General features: G+C 42.3%; 1 protein-coding gene across 2 annotated transcripts; it reads left to right on the forward strand.

The window, feature by feature from the left end:
* The first annotated feature begins 2,363 nt into the window (after nt 1–2,363).
* PPP1R17 (protein phosphatase 1 regulatory subunit 17) lies at nt 2,364–13,726 on the forward strand. Of its 2 annotated transcripts, XM_007090531.3 has the most exons (4): nt 2,364–2,445; nt 5,836–5,988; nt 7,289–7,441; nt 13,647–13,726. In XM_007090531.3, the coding sequence occupies exons 1-4, from the start codon at nt 2,364–2,366 to the stop codon at nt 13,724–13,726; spliced, it is 468 nt and encodes a 155-aa protein (XP_007090593.1). The 2 variants fall into 2 exon arrangements, with proteins under 2 accessions (XP_007090593.1, XP_007090594.1); XM_007090532.3 differs by lacking the exon at nt 5,836–5,988.
* Nucleotides 13,727–16,552: the final 2,826 nt, after the last annotated feature.

The following is a 16,552-nucleotide window of genomic DNA, read 5'->3' on the forward strand; positions in this document are numbered from 1 at the left end:
CAGGGAGCTATTCCATTTAACCTTTATAGTAACTCTATGAGGTAGATACTATTTCCTCTATTTTACAGGTAAGAAAAGTGAGGGTAAGAATGGGATAGGGGGACAGAGAGGGACCTGTGACCCCGGGGGCCCATCCCTCAGTGCACCCCAAAGAGGCTAGCCTTTGCTAATTCTATCATAGCAGCTGTAGCTTGTAGAAAAAAGGGGAAAAAATGATGACATGGTTACTTGGGCTCCATTTACCCCCACTACCTCATTAAGATTTAGCTACTGAATCAAAGTCATACCTCTTTTTGAAGAGCTGAGATTCAGCCTAGATCCATTTGAACTTGAAAGCTCAGATTCGAGTTAAATAACCAGCTATTGAGCACACAGAAGCAGTCATATGATTCAAGTACAAAGAAAAGAACAGCTTACTCTGGCTGGAGAGAAGGAGAGGGGGACCATTGCCAGATAAGACCTAGAACAGAGAGTAGGAGCCTATGGTCAAATGACGGCTCTGACTCTAAGTGTGTAACTAATGATAGGTCCCTTCAACCTCTTCAAGCCTCAGTTCTCCTTCTAAATGAACACTGGACTAGATCCTCAATGGGGTGATTTTCGGCATCAAGTCAATGACGGGGCCTGTGACTTTCTGCCCAGAGTGAAGTAAGATTGGATTGGTTAAGGCGCACAGGCCGTATTTGAGGCTGTAACTTTCCCTCGAGACCTCAGCACTGAGCCCACTCATCCCGACTGATGGTCCAATGGCTTTCCTCTCCACTTGAGCAGGTGGGCGGTAACCACCCAAGTTAACAGCATACTTCCTTATGGTCCCAGGGAGTTGGCAGTCTTTATACAAACATTAAAACAATGGTCTGAATTGATTTCTGCTAAAGTCACTCAGTACAGTCAGTCTGCTCAGAATGACACTAAAAGCCGGGTTCAAGTAATCCGTTAATAGCTCCATCTGCTATGCAATGATCTCAGCTTGTAGGGGGAGAGGCCCTCCAGCCTTCCCGGAGAAAACTGGCTTATTCCTCAGAAGACAACTGAGTTGAACTAATTCTATGAGCTTGAAATGTTAACACAACTGGTCTCTGTGTTCGTCTGCATGCCAGTGATCCAGGAATCTCAAGAACAGAGGATCAGTTTGGGCCACTTTAATCTTTTTTGTCTGCAAGTATTCTTGTTGTGATAGAACGTGAGAAATAAATTTTCAGAAAGAAATAGAACCAAGGCAGATTCTATAAATCTCAAGTAATGCATTTCTCATTCAGACTTGACATATGTCCATTCTGGATTTCCACTCCTGGAGAATGACTACAATAGCTCTGAAAGTTCAATGGATTTGTGGTCTAAGAAAATGGGGGAGGGGGAGGGGGAAACAGACTTGCTTTAATGTCAGAAATCTCTAGGGAGAAAATAATAAAGATCCATTTCAAGACCTAGATTTTTTTCTTACCACCTTATAATACAGGCAGGGAAAAAAAATCTTATTACCTTATAATTACTTTATACTATACATTTATACGTTACATGCTATACTTTGTAGTATGTCATGATAGAAAACCAGAAGGCTGATTCAATTTGGGTTCAAAGGAATCACTGTTTTAAGAGTCTTGGGTATCTAATGGAAATCTTCAGGACTGGGTTTGGACCCAGGCTATTTAATAATTGGATCTTGGCTATTTAAGAATTGCATAACTAAAGAAATTATGTTTTCTGATTCTTGCTTTCTTCATCTATGAAGTAGACATAATCCTACTTTGCAGAACTCAACAGAATATATAGACAAGATTTAATCAAGATTTCTGTAACTCTCAGCTAACTCATTTCGAATTCAGAATTGACAAGTATTCATTCAGAAACTCCCACAGTGCTTCTGAAAGAGGAATAAATATTGAACGTTTGATGAATGGCAGTTATATCCATGTACGTGTGTGTTTCATTTATTTTGACTTAAATCTTTTTTCATGTTTATTTATTTTGAGAGAAAGAGAGAAAGAGCGTACATTCACGCACATGCATACAAGCAGGGAAGGGGCAGAGAGAGAGAGAGTCCCAAGCAGTCTCTGCGCTGTCAGCATGGAGCCTGATACAGGGCTCGATATCCGATCAAGAGATCATGACATGAGCCAAAATCAAGAGTTGGATGCTTAACTGACTAAGGCACCCAGGAGCCCCTATTTTACCTTAAATCTTAAGTTAGAGCTTCTAGTAGTTAAGCATAAGAAACAGACTTGAAAAAATGGGATTGAATTGAGAACGTAGTAAGTGCTCAATAAATACGCTTATTTACTAAGTGAGCAAATGAACAGAAGACACACTAATGGTCTTGTTTCTTATACTTCTGTAGGGCTGGAGAAGATATACCTCCTTCGATGATGTCCACTGAGCAAATGCAGCCACTGGAGCTCTCAGAAGACAGGCTGGACAAGCTAGACCCTCATCGTGAGCACTTAGGTAAATGCTGCAGCGTGCATGTCAGTAGTGAGAGTCAGAAAGGAGGTGTCTCTGCCATCCTCTCACCATTCGGTTTGCAGGCAAGTCAGCGGGAGGCCCCTTGAAACCTGATCGTTTGTACCTTCTGGTGACAGCCAACACCAGCTGGAAAGGCAAATAGCCATGGCTCTGTGGGGTCTGCCATGTAAATATTAGCCGAAGCACTGGAGAGAAGTTCATTAGAGTTACAGAAAGAGAGAAAAGGCATTGTCCTCTTTTCTGGGTCTGACAGAGTCCCAGACAGAGCATTTCTGAGGCAATAAATGGAATGTGGCAGGAGACCCGCTTTCCAGTATTTGCCGGCACACTTACACCCCATGTGCAGTGCAATAAAATATTTCAAATATCTCTCTTTGCCTATCAAGACAGAATTTTAAATAGCCTTTTTCGGCTTTATTGTCAATCTGTTTCCTTTCCAGAACTGACTTTTTGCATAACCTTTGTAATGAAAATACCAGAAACATTTCTGCCTCTACCCATTTCTAAAAATGAGACACTCAGACTTTTGATGGATGGGCCTTTTGCATATTCATAGCCTTTGTTTATGTCTCGCCTGGTTATGAGTCCCCCCTCCTCTCCCCTCTCCCCATTTGCCATCAAGATAGTTTATGTTCAGGATTTCTCCAAAAGTAGGAAAAAGTGCAATGGAAGTAAAAGTCCAAATTGAAGCAAATGTCTTGCTCTCTGTACTGTGCACTGAGTCGTATCCTGGGGTTGAATGGTGACCCATGACTGGTCGACATCCAGCCTGTACTTCCAGAGGCCCTACCGCTGGGCAGCACCCATTCTGACCAACATTCATTCATTCAACAAATGCCTATGGTATGTATGATATGGGGGGGGGGAGTTAACTGTGCTATGTGGCAGCAAATTTTTAAAACGGTAATTTCAGTCCTTATGAAACATAGTCCCAAGAACCTCGGCTTACTCTTGGTGCCATAACATGCCAGGAATGTAACCTTTAGTTTTTCATCTGGCCTTCCCAACTTCAGTTTCCTCGTCTGCAAATTGGAGATAATAGCACGCCTTCCTTGTGGGCTTGGTGTAAGGACTACATGAAAGAATGTGTTTGGGATACGATATGAATATTTAACAACCGGTAAGACACAGGAATTGATTAGTCAGAGAAGGTGTTGGTCATTCCCACACACTAGAAGGATGTGGAATTATCTCGTACATAAGCAGTACTCAGGAAAGTTCCCCACTCACCTCTTTTTTTTTGTATATGTAAACCTAAAAGCAAATAGTGCAATGCCTTACATATAATATGATCTCAATAAATATTTATTAAATTGAAATGATTGGATGGAATTATTCAAATCCTTTAGGTGAAAGGAAACATGTGTTACTATTAAATATGGCTGAAGGGAATGATGCTATTTGATTTTTTGGTTATATACTGTGATCTTTGGATGATGCGGGCATAATAATGTATGGTTACTAAGTATTTCTCCTGGTAGGTTTCTCATGCATATTGAATTTTCTAAAACAAAGGACCCCATCCAGACATAAAGCCCAATAGATCACAGCAACTTGAAAACAAGGACCATTTCTTACCTGTCTTTTTAGCCCTAGAATCTTGCTCAAGACCTGACATAGAGTAGGAACTTGATCAACGTTTGTTGAATAAATGCATGAATGAATGACACAGGTTATATCTAGACCCACAAAACTGAAGTGAACAGGTTTGACACATTTAACCCCCAGTGTTTTGAAGACATTGACCTGAATATTTTCATAAAAGAGAAACAGAGAGAAAAAGAAGGGAGGAAGGAAAGAAGGAAGGAAGGAAGGAGAATAAAAGGAAGAAGGAAAAGAGGAAGGGGCTGAAAATATCCAATTAATACCTGAATTTCCCCAAATTCATTCACAGCCATAGATGTAACCAGACTGTATCCAGGTCATAGTGAATTTCTTCACTGTCTATGGCTTCTTTGAACCCTAACAGACTATCTCCTTATATATAACATGTTTGAGTTCATTCATTCAAGCATACATCCGACAAATATTTATTAATTGCTGTAAGGAGATAAAAACACAAGATACCTGTCATCAAAGACGGCAGAGAAGATATATGCAGAAAAGGTGTTACATGAACAAAACTCCTGCAGCTACCCAGAAGCTGAGAAAGGATACCCAAGACTGGGAAAGACTTACAGAGATGGGGTGGGGAGGTGGGCTTTCTTTGGATCTTATAGAAGGTGTCAGGGGGTGAGCAATGGCCAGAGTCAATTTTTTTTGAGGATTTGAGATGTATCAAATGTAACAACTGCTTTACCAACATTAACAAATGTAGTCTTCTCTGTCTGTTTGTCACACACACACACACACACACACACACACACACACACACTGATTTAATATTATCCCCATTTAAAAATTTGAGACGATATCAAAGTTCCTAGAAAGTGAGGGCCAAATTCTCAGAACTAACAGGGGACAGAGTCAGCGATTGAACTGGGATCAGTCCAACATCACTTATCCATTCAACATGCATTTATCGGAGGGAGAGGCAACTAAGAATAAAATTATTAAAAGGACATAATCCTTAATTTCCATGAAGCCTCTTTCTAGAGCAGGAGAGAAACCATTATAGAATAAACAGGTGCTAGAACAATGACAGAGAAGCTCAGAGGAGTGCGCCATCAACAAAAGCATTGAGGAGTCAGATGGAGCAAAGAAAATAATGGGCGAGGAGTGATCAGACTGGATTAATTGTGTACCCTGGCATCTGATGGATGTGATGCAGAGCCTCACAAGCTCCGGGCACTGAGAAAGGTAAAAAGCTGGGTAAGAGGGCAGGAGGACCTGGGGTTGAGATGGGCAACTGGGAGAATTGCAATGCCAGTGTGCAGTGAACCAAGACACCAATGCTGAAGGCAAGTGTGAATCATCCGGGTGACCACCTGACCGCAGAAATGGAGGTGGGTGAGGAATTTGCAGAGGACTTTACTACAAGACTGAAGAGCATGCCTGGCTCCATCCTGACCCGTGGAGTCTTCAAGAGAGCAAGCCTTGAGGAAAAGAAGTTAAGAAAGAGCATTTAGCACAGAGAACCTGTTCTCCCATCAGAAATTTAACTCACACCCACTCTGTGGCTTGCCTAATTATATTTTAAAGTTCTCTTTTGCTTTATCCATCCCCTTTGGCGTTTTGTAGAATATTCCAGTTTTCTGTTTTACTGTGTATTTGTGCAAGGCTCCTAAAGTCTGATGTAGACTAGGCCAAAATATATAAATAATTTTCCTTTTCAGACCAAATGGCTCCTGCAAGTGCTTGGAAACCAACCAGTTTGTGAGCAACCCTTATTCACATCACATTCTTTTTTATTTTGCATCCCCTCAATATCAGATGACCTTTCAGACCAGTTCATTAAGGACTGTGATCTCAAAAAGAAGCCAAGAAAGGGAAAAAATGTGCAGGTTGCCCTGAATGTTGAGTCAGACCAAAAAAAACCAAGAAGAAAAGATACACCGGCGTTGCACATCCCGCCTTTCATACCAGGTAACGGACAATGAGTTCAGTTCGCACATCTGTAAAAGGGAACCGCTGCCGTAGATCACATTGGTCTTACAACGTTTCCTTAAATATTTGAGTGTTTTTAAATCACTGGTACTATCCCTACATCTGTCTTCATGACAATATGGCCAGATGCTATAACAAATGAATTACAAAATGTTAATGGCACAAGTTTTGGGTTTTTTTTTTTTTTTTTTCACTCATCAATAGTGCAAGTTGCAAAAGCAGGTTCTGCTCCAAACAGTAATTCAAGGATTCTGGCCGGTGGCAGTTTGCACGTCACTAGCACATGGCTTTCAAAGTCACCGTGAGCCTCAGCATCCAGCAGGCCCAGGGATGAAGTGGGGAGGGGCGCAGAACAGAGGGCAAGATTGGCAGGCCCAAAAGGGGCACACCTCGCGTCCTTCAGTCACAAACTTCACCGGACTGCAAGGGAGGCTGAGAAGTGTAGACTCTCTGTGCCCAGGAAAAAGCAAAATGGTTTGACAAACACGTTGTCTAACGTGTCTCTCTAACAACCTTGTGTGTGAGGTGTGACACTGTTTCCCAACAGTTTTGTTTGGTCTTCTTTCCTTTTCTCCTTCCCTCTGGGTCATGTATTTAGTGTTCTTTCCACTCATGACCCACTTGGAGGGCCACAAAACAAATAAAAGCCAGAGCTTCCTGGGAAGGAACTTTCAGTTTTATAAGACAAAACAGAAGCACCTAAATAGCTGAAATATGCAGGAAGAAATAACAACTTTATGTAAAAGTTGTTTACTTATGTAAAAGTAAAATAATTGCTTTATGTAAGTAATGAGGTCCTTACATAAAGACTCCAGGAGCTCACCCTGGGCAAGGGGTTGTGGAAAGTTTCCTAGAAGAGGCCGCTTTCAGAGAGTCTTTAAATGATGGAGAGAAATTTCACATGTGGGAGAGGTGAGAAGGCAGGCAAGACACTGAAGAGTGAAGCATGTGGCCTGCAGAACAAATGATGCATTGCTCTAGCCAGGATGGCCCTGGGAGGCAGGCAAACCTGGGCTCAATTCCGGTAATATGAAATTCCTCAGTGTTTTCTGAGGCTAAAATAAAATCAGGCACGTAAAACCCTTTACTTAGAGGATGTTCGCTAGTGTTGCCTCAATAGAAACCAATTCTTAATATTGAAACGATTGTTTAAAATAAGTTTGAAAAGATATATTGACTACCATCACTAGGTATATGTGCAAATATGAAGGCATAGTCCTTACGTATTAGGATATATGTGTTTGACCCTGTTTCCCCATTTGTTCCCCAAACCATGCAGGTGTGCTTTCAGAACATTTAATTCAAAGATACGATGTTCAAGAGAGACATCCAAAGGGCAAAATGAGTCCAGCTCTTCATAACACTGACCTGGAACAGAAAAAACCAAGGAGAAAAGACACACCTGCCCTGCACGTGTCCCCCTTTGCAGCAGGTAAAAGAGCTGGTGCAAGGCATTTGCAGGGGGTGATGGGAACAGGTCAAGAGCCTTGCCATCTGGAACTGCCACGGGCATGGCCTTTGTCCTGGCCCAGCAATCTGTGTCACACAGAAGTGCTCTGGGGAAGAGGAGCATTTATTGCTGCCTTTCACGTTTACCTTCCCCGGCAGCTCCCCCAGGGCTGAGTTGGAGCTGGGGGAGGTTCAGAGCATTACTCATGCTTCAGCAGGACTGGTCGAATTCACTGGGCCAATGAAATAGAAATGTCAGTGGGTCCTTGAAAAGAGTTGAAATATCCCCCTCCCTAGTCTTCCATGAATCATGCATCCTATGACTGATAGCTGATTCTCCCAAGACGCCTGGATATACTGACCAAATCTTTAAAACAAGAGAAAGAGAGAGGGAGAGGGAGAGAAAGGGAGATTCAGAAATAATGATAGCCACCTTAATATGTGTCAAATCAAACGAAAAAGTCTTGCTGAACTATGTACACCACCCCAGGCTATATAAGGCAGCTAATGTATGAAGTGTAGTCTTGTCCCTGAGAATGTTAAGTGCAGGTTGGGGAAAAAGACATATACATTCACGATTAGGTTATAAGACTGAGAGAGTCTTATACATGTGACTGAGTGAGTCACATGTGTGAGTGTGTGTTTTACACAGATATTTGGAGGGGGTGGCAGAGAAGAAAATGTAGTAATGTTCATTGAGACTCTACTAAATGTTAGGTACTGAGTTCAGTGTGTTTGTGGATTTTGTTTAAATCAGCTGAGTAACACAAGAAAGGACCTATTAGGTCCCTTCACATAAAAAAGCTGAAAGAGAATGTATGTAACTTCAAGTCTTCTGTGGATGACATTGACGGAGAGGTAGCTGCTTGGTTGATTGGTTGGACTGAGATGGGATGATTAGGAGGACAGATAAATGGATCAAATTATGCTCAAGATCAAACACAGTGACGCAGCAGAGCTGGGGCTCTAATCCAGGTCTGCCTTACGTCGTACTGTGGTGGATAGTTGGGACTTTCAGCTCTATGGCAATCCAGAAGGGACCCTTAGGGAGGAGATGAGATTTTGTTGCTATAGAACTATGTTTCCCCATTATTTTATTTAATAAAAAATTGAAAGACACCTCAGAAGAAGACATCATAAATAGGCAGTCAGGGATACAGACAAGGCCACTGATCTCTGTGGAGCAGAGCCAGGCAAGGACGCATGGAGCATTGAGGAGGCATTTCTCTGAAGAAGTGGACCAAGGACCAAGTGGCAGGTTCTGAACTGCCTCAAACGTGTTCTCATATGCCTGCAATGAACCTCCAACCCATCACACATTTCCCCCAAGCTCTGCCTCTGTCCCAGTTCTAGTCGCCTTTCAAGACTCAACCAGATCAAAGTCTCTGCTAACAGACCCCTCCGAGTCCAAAATGGATCTTTTCTGTCCGTAACTAACTCTGTAGTAGATGGGCGTGCAAACTGAGACTGTCATCTTTCAGTATAGTTTTCATCGTTCTTGCTATTTTTGTAGCTTTTCTTTCAATTGACTTAAATTTGATGAATTCATGAGAACTGGCCTGTGATTGCTCTATGTTGCTGGTATTGACCTTGCTGTCTAGCCAAGTCCCTTCTGTACAGCAGTGCTCAATAAGGATCTGTTGATTTGATATTCTATTTGCCAATCACAATTCTTGGCAGTTCCAAGTTCTCTATTAGGAGATTTTATTTCTTTACCCATTCCTGTATTTGTTTTTATTGAAGTTCTTCTAGGGGAAGACTTGATCGAGGAACAAAATATTTATGGGCATAGAGTCACCTTAGCAGAGGCATTGAACATGGGCTTTGCGATCAGAAAGGACTAAGTTTGATCTCTGGTTCTGCTCATCCTAGCTTTGGGAGCCTGGGCAACCAGCACAAACAAAAGAGCCTCCTTCATTTCATGCATTTCTGAATGGAGGACCATAAAAATCTGTTTCCCAGGATTGTTAACAAAATTAAATAAAGTATATAAAGCACTTAGCACAGATCCTGGATTGTTCAAAGTCCTCAATAAATGTGAGTTCCCCTCCATTCTCTTCAATCTTATATTCCTTGAGATTATTCAAACCATTTCTAAAAGTGAGAATTTTCCTAGCTGCAAGTGTTTTTACCTCTCCATATAAATCTACTGATTCAAAGGACTTCCTAAAATGTTAAGCCCTGTTTATTTAAGCAATGGATGCTGCCTACATCCCAATATCTACATCTTAGGAGAGCAGCTTCCGAGCTGAATTTTTTAAAAGTGTTTATCAAACAAGGCAAAGTACACAGAGCTAGAAAGAGAGGCTGTATATCCACGGACTCTACACACATTATGGAATTCCTAGGATCAGCAAATCTCTGTGTTGTATTTGCAATTATAGATAGTGTTCTATGATTCTAGCTTTTATTAGCATATTAGCTGAAGCACTTTATTTTTGAAGAGGCTTTTAGTATCTAAAGATTTGGCAGTAATCGAAATGCTAGTTAAGCTGATAAGGATAGAGCCTTCGGCAGATGTTCAGAGAGACTCATATTGGTTCTAATAAGGGTGTTGAGAGGAACTCACAGACAAATGCACTCTGGAGACATCTCCTCTCATTAGCCCTTGGCAAGTGAAGACCGGACAAGGATTATCTCTCTCTTCTAAATCTCTTGCTAACTGCCTTCATTCCCCTAGGTTAATGAGCTTATTTGTTGGGTTCCAACTGCCAGACAACTCCTTAGTGAGGAGTCATCTCTGACTTCCTTGCCAACCCAGGTCTGTTCCCAACTTGGCCCACATTTGCCCGAGCCCCCCATCTTGGTGACTGCATGGCAGGGTGCATAGGACTGTGATTAGTAAGATCTTAATAGCCGAGAGCTGCTTAAAAGAAAAAGAAGTCTTTAGCTAAGGTTTGTGGCAAAAGGAACCAGGGAAAGTAAAGAATAACGAGGCTGGAAGCATTGAAGAGAAGTTGCTTGGAACATTGGCCCACGAGCTGTAAATATTTGGAGATCAAAGCTCGGTAATGTGCTTGTAGAAAGGAGACTGATATGTCCTTTGAAAGTGACACCTCTTCTGTTTTTCTGGGAATAGTGTTCTCTCTGGTGTGGTTTGCCAGGACAGGTGGCATCTCAGCCCTGGCTTCCTTGAATTAGAGGCATACATCTGTAATGCAGGTGACCAGCTCTGAGTGGGATCATGGCCTAAAACAGCTTGTTGCAAGGCTAATTGGTTGGCCCTTAGAGACCTTGGACTGACAGCTTTGGCCTTAAAAACATACCAGTTTCTAACAAACAGGCAAGTTCCTTAAACTCTCCTACACAGAGAATGGAAAGGTAGGAACTGATATTTTCTAAGTCCCTACTGTATCCCAAGTCCCCTGCTAGATGCTAGGATATCCTTCAAGAACCTCACAGTTCTTGGCCAGGCAGGCTCAGTTGGTTAAGCGTCTGACTGGATTTCAGCTTAGGTCACGATCTCATGGTTCGTGAGTCTGAGCCCTTCATCAGGCTCTGTGCTGACAGTGCAGAGCCTGCTCAGGATTCTCTCTCTTTCCATCTCCGCCCCTCTCCACCCTCTCAAAATAAATAAATTAAACTTAAAGAAAAAAAAAAGAACCCGAGAGTTCAGTAGGGGGTAGGGGTGATGGATGTATTGTCCAATGATTCCTACAATGTGAAAAGTGCTTTAATGGAGGTTCACGTAAAAGTGTGCTTGAAGCATAAAAGAATGTTGGTCTAAATCTACCTGGCAGTATCACCCCCTGAGGGAGATATGATTTATTTTTTTCTCCAGTTTTGCAAATGAATAAACTGAGGCTCAGACAGGTTAAATGACTTGCTCAAAGTTCAATGACCACCAGGACAAAGCTTTCTGGCTCTAGAGTACATTTCTTCAATAACATACCTCTGTTTCCCATGGGAGAACATAGGCTCAGGACTGGGTTAAATCACAGACCAGTGTTTATCAAACCTCATTCATCATCAAATGAACAAAGCTGACAATATGAAACATCAAGCAGAATGCAGTGATGACATAGATGTTACTGATTTAAGGCTCATCCTAAACAATGATAGCCATGAAATCAAGATTTTGATGAGCCACAATATGTATTTTTCATTGTAAGACATTATTTTAAGGCTTAACTATATTAATATAAATGCTAGTTCACTTTCCACTTGAAATTATCTCCTGTGTCCCTGTGGAAAGCCTAGCCTAATTTGGGAAGGGCTGACCTTGATGGTTAAACAGGCTCCTCCTTTCCCTGGAATCCCAAGACTTTTTTTTCCTGCCCAGATGCTTGTACAACTAGGTTTCAAGGATACCCCAAATAATCAGAAAGTTGACTGGGATCTGGGAATTTAAACGCTCTTGTCCACTTTGAATCAACTCAAATTTGGCTTGATGTGAAAAGATATCAAGGAAATTAAGATGGAAAGTTTGGGGGATTAGCATAGTTAACTGTATGTTCTCCTACCATGGTAGCCTTAATTCCAAGTAAAAATCCAAACCTCTTTGCAGCAGGTATAAGAGAAAATATCTCCCACTGTGTTTCCTAAGTGATTTATGCAAAATCCTCATTTTCAACCAGACTTCTGAAATTGTTTTTCTCCTCCAATAAATATCAGCTAATTGGTAAAGAACCCATATGAACAAACTAGGAACTGAATCAAATGAATAGTCATTAAGATCAACACGTAGTTTTCATTAATTTGCTGCTGTTGAATGGAGTCCAGTGTTGTAGAAAGGCCTCTTGTGGTGCACAGCTTTCTACCCTCATGTTTAGATCTTTATGAAATGCTTAATGAACCGAAAGGATTCTAATTATGAGAAGGTGGGAGTGGGACAAGGCACTGTGGTTGGCTGGGATGAGATGATAGAAATCACGGAGGACTGGCCTTGATTCATACCCTCCTTTATGTTTTTATTAAAATGACCCTACTTGACAATTCACAGGATGAGCAGACCCACCCAGGTCTCCTTGGATGGTCTTAACTGGTCTGATCAGTCCAGAAAATTGTGCTTAGGCTTCTGAATTTCAACGATCAGTAAACTCTTGAAAAAGAAAATATGTTGGAGCCCAACATAGGGATACCACCTTTGGATTCTGCCTAGTAAGATGCTAAAAAACTAACCACCTGCCTAAAATTTCATAGAAGAAAGGATATTTTAATACCCAAAAGGAGAAAAAGAGTCACCTCAAAATAAAGAACAATTTTTTTAAATGGTAGTCACAGAACTTTACAAAAACTCACTGCCCGTTCTTGAGTTTCTCATTTTGCTCTGAACCACATAAAGTTTAGCGCCTACCAGCACTGACACACAGAAATGGCATGTTCAGAGCCTCTGCTCAATATTTCCCCTAGATGTTAAAATGTAGTTGACTTTGACTTTATGCTGCTGACCAGTTCTTTGCAAAGAAGTGAACTAGCAAGTGTAAAAGGAAGGGATGGGGCGCCCGGGTGGCTCAACCGGTTACGTGCCTGACTGTTGGTTCCGGCCCAAGTCATGATCTCACCGTTTGTGAGTTCAAGCCCCGCATCGGGCTGTGTGCTGACAGTGCGGAGCCTGCTTGGGATGCTCTCTCTCCTATTCTCTCTGCCCCTCCCCTGCTCATGCTCTTTCTCCCTCTCAAAATAAATAAACTTTACAAATGAAACAAAAATGTATAAAATAAAAGAAAGGGAGAAGCGGACTCAGCTGCTCACAGGCATGGTGCTGTGCTCAGCACTGGACGAGCTTCTTGTTCAATGGGCACAATAGCCCTTCACACCAGTATCAGTGTGCTCATTTTACACCCGAGAAAATTCAGGTGTGAAAGTGTTCACGGGCCTAACACAGATCGAGTGAGTGACAGAATGAGAGGTCGGAAGCAGTTGGACTCCAAAACCTGTTTGCTTTTCATCCAACTGTGCTGTGAGCTTAAATGCAGAACACAGACACGGGGGTAAAAGTTGCCTCTGACTCCCAGGTTAGTGTCTCCTGGTAACCAGAGCGGTGTCCTGCCTGAGTCACAGCTCCTCTGGGAAGGCCAAATAAGGTCACCCGGCTCCCTCTTTCTGTTGGCACCTTTAACCCTTAGCTCTGCAGATGCTAAAGGGCTTTTGGGTTGTCATGCTCCTGTGTGCTGTGTCTACGCTGTAAGGTTGTCTAATATTTTAATTAGAGGCACTTAATTGCAGATTGGTGCTTTGTTTTGCAGGTATGACACTGCTCAGGGACGAGAGACCCAAAGTGATCATGGAAGATGACGAAAAGGATGGTGACAAAATAGCTATTTAAACAGAGTTCCCCTGAGACCCTTGTAAATAGGTTAGATTGGTTCCCTGTGGCGACCTAGAAAAAAAATAGACTTGCTTCTGCTCTCATTTTGTCATAGTCTGCCTTTAAGATCCAGACACCTTTCCCCCAGGAGACATACTATCTCAGATTGCCAGTCACCTCTTTGACTCTCTCTTCTTTCTTGAATCTGGTTTCTGTTCCCGCCTCTTGAATTTTCGTTTTCTAATGCAGCAGAAAGGAAACAGATCATTCCACAGTGGGAGGTAACAGGGAAAACTCTAGTGTTAGCTTCTGCATCTTCTGGATCAATTCATGGAGCAAAGAATATGAATAGCATGGAAGTGCTTTATTTCTTGGTCTACACTGGTGACCAGGACTTGACTTCACATTATCCAAATAGCAGCTCAAGGGGGGACTGACTCCCTGTTGCCAGTTAAGGAGGCGGGAAGGCTTGGTTCAGACTCACTGATTACTTTGGAGAACATGGTCTTTTGTGTCCTTTATCTTTCCTCAAGAGTCCAAGTGTCTCTGGTGACCTTTCTATGATCCTTGTAACTGATACCCTAAAGGCGAATGAGTTGGGGAAGTCAACCCAATTGACCATGCTGGTCTACTGAGAAGCTTAGCAATATTTCTTATTTATTTTTATTTTTTAAAACATCTCTTAACCATGTTATCCTGAAATTTGTGAGCTGTGTCCCAAGTGAACCATGATAGGTAGAATATTGTTCGTGATGAATTTTCTCTTCAAAAAATTAATTAAGGTCGATGGAAGGCGTTTGTATATTTTTAGCATTCTGACTTATTTAGACCCCAATATGCTTTCTTGAATGGGAAGGAAAAATGTGGTGTTAGCTACTGAGCAGGGATCTACACATAACCCCAGCCCCAGCCTGCTGGCTATGGGTGCCGTGGGAAACCTTTGCGTGAAGGCCTCATCCACCAGGTGATGGATGTGAGGAGATGCAAAAACTGTTGTGCAAAAGTAGAAAGGTGGATATTCAAACAGATCCCGCCTGAAAGGGCTAATGTGGAGGCTCTATATACACCCTCCAAAAGGCTGTCTTTCTCACAAACGTGGACAAGATATAGGACACTGCTGGTAATAAAAACGCTTCTAACCACATGTTTATGGCCTGGTGCATTTCTTCTAAAAATTATTTACTTACAAATACCAAGAGAAGAGGTTGCAGGAGAGAATTACAGGACTGATTCTGTTTGTTTTTGACCCACGTAAGTTTAAAAATATTTGAATTGGCCATTAATATTTCACAATCCAATCAGGAGAATTAGCCTAAAATTCTAGATGTGCAGATTCTCTTAGAAAAACACCTCAAGATCTGACAACTTCGGGCCTGATTAGAAGCATGGCAACTGTCAGCTGATGCTGGGCACCGGATGCCCTTTTACAAACACACATTGTCCAGCTCGCCCTCTGCCCCGCATGGAGTATGTCGCCTGCTGACTTTACCCTCCAGCCTTCACATTTGGGTTTGGAGTCGCTGGTGAAGACCCAGACTTTGTGTTCCTAATGATCTCTTGCCAATTTGATCCCAGGACTCCCTTTTCACTTCTGATGGCCTCAACCCCAGGGGTCAGGGAGGAGGGGAATAGATGTGGCCAGGCTGCTGGTTTAGGCCTAAGTGGTGCAACAGGGCCACCATAAATTCTTTAAGAAACTGAAGGCAACTACTGTACATAATAGGATTATATCACTACCAGCAGCAATTTTTACCAAGGGGTTCTCCCTACAAAAACACAGATGCCGTCTTCTGCTATCAGATTTGCTGATAAGCATGGTGTGTTCCTGTAGCCACGCTTTCAGGGTCTACTCAATAGACTCACAGGCTGCTCAGGGAAAGCCCAACCCATTTCTGACTTCTAGATGGTGTGGAGAGTAGACTGGCTATTGTAGAGACAAAGGCCTTGGGTTCCCAACTGTGTGACCCTGAGCAAGTCCCTGAAACTCTCTGTTTCTTTCTCTTAAAAATGAAAATAAGAATCCCTATTTGGCTTTCTTAATAGTTTGAGAATGAAATGAGATCATGTATGACAAAGAGCTTTGTGAATGAAAAAAAACCACATCGATATGTAACACAGGATACTTTTAAAGACATTTTCGGAGCAAGGACTCTACCTCTTCTATTGCCAAATCTCCATTGCCTGGATATTAAATGGGTAGCGATCATACGGAATTCAATGACAGCACCTGACAAAGGACTTCCAATAAGGGGATCCCATCATTTGCGCAGCCTTAACTGAAAGAGTAGCCCTCCTCCTTCTGGGAATGGCCTTCGTCACCGTCTCCGCTGAAAAGGAACGTTCACAGAATGCAGAGGGGCAAAGCCAGTCAAACATCCAACCAATGCTGGACACCGCTGGGGTGATTTGGACTGAAATCTAATCTCCCTTACTTCCCTTGACCTACATGGCCCTTTTCTGGGCAGCTTAAGTAAAGGCTTCATAATGAGGATACATTCTGATTAACATAGACAGCTCTTAGTACGTTGTGAACAACTTCCCTCCAGCCACATAATAGAATTAAGAAAATAAAAGCATTATATGGTAGCCTATTCAGAAAGAAGGCCCAAAGTAAAGGCATCCCAACAGAACTGGCAAACCAGTTGGCCATTTGTCCCTTCTGAAGGCATCTACTAACCCCAAGCTACCTGGATGAGGAGGCACCAGATGTGAGACACACCCACACAGGACTGCTGCCTTTCTTTAGATCCAGACCCTCTTTAAAAGCTGTTGCCTGAGATCACACAGCCAACTTCTCATGTTTAATTATCACTTGGGGAGGCAGAACCAAGCAGGTGCTGAAGG

Source organism: Panthera tigris, chromosome A2 (assembly GCF_018350195.1).
Source record: "Panthera tigris isolate Pti1 chromosome A2, P.tigris_Pti1_mat1.1, whole genome shotgun sequence".
NCBI lineage: Eukaryota > Metazoa > Chordata > Mammalia > Carnivora > Felidae > Panthera > Panthera tigris.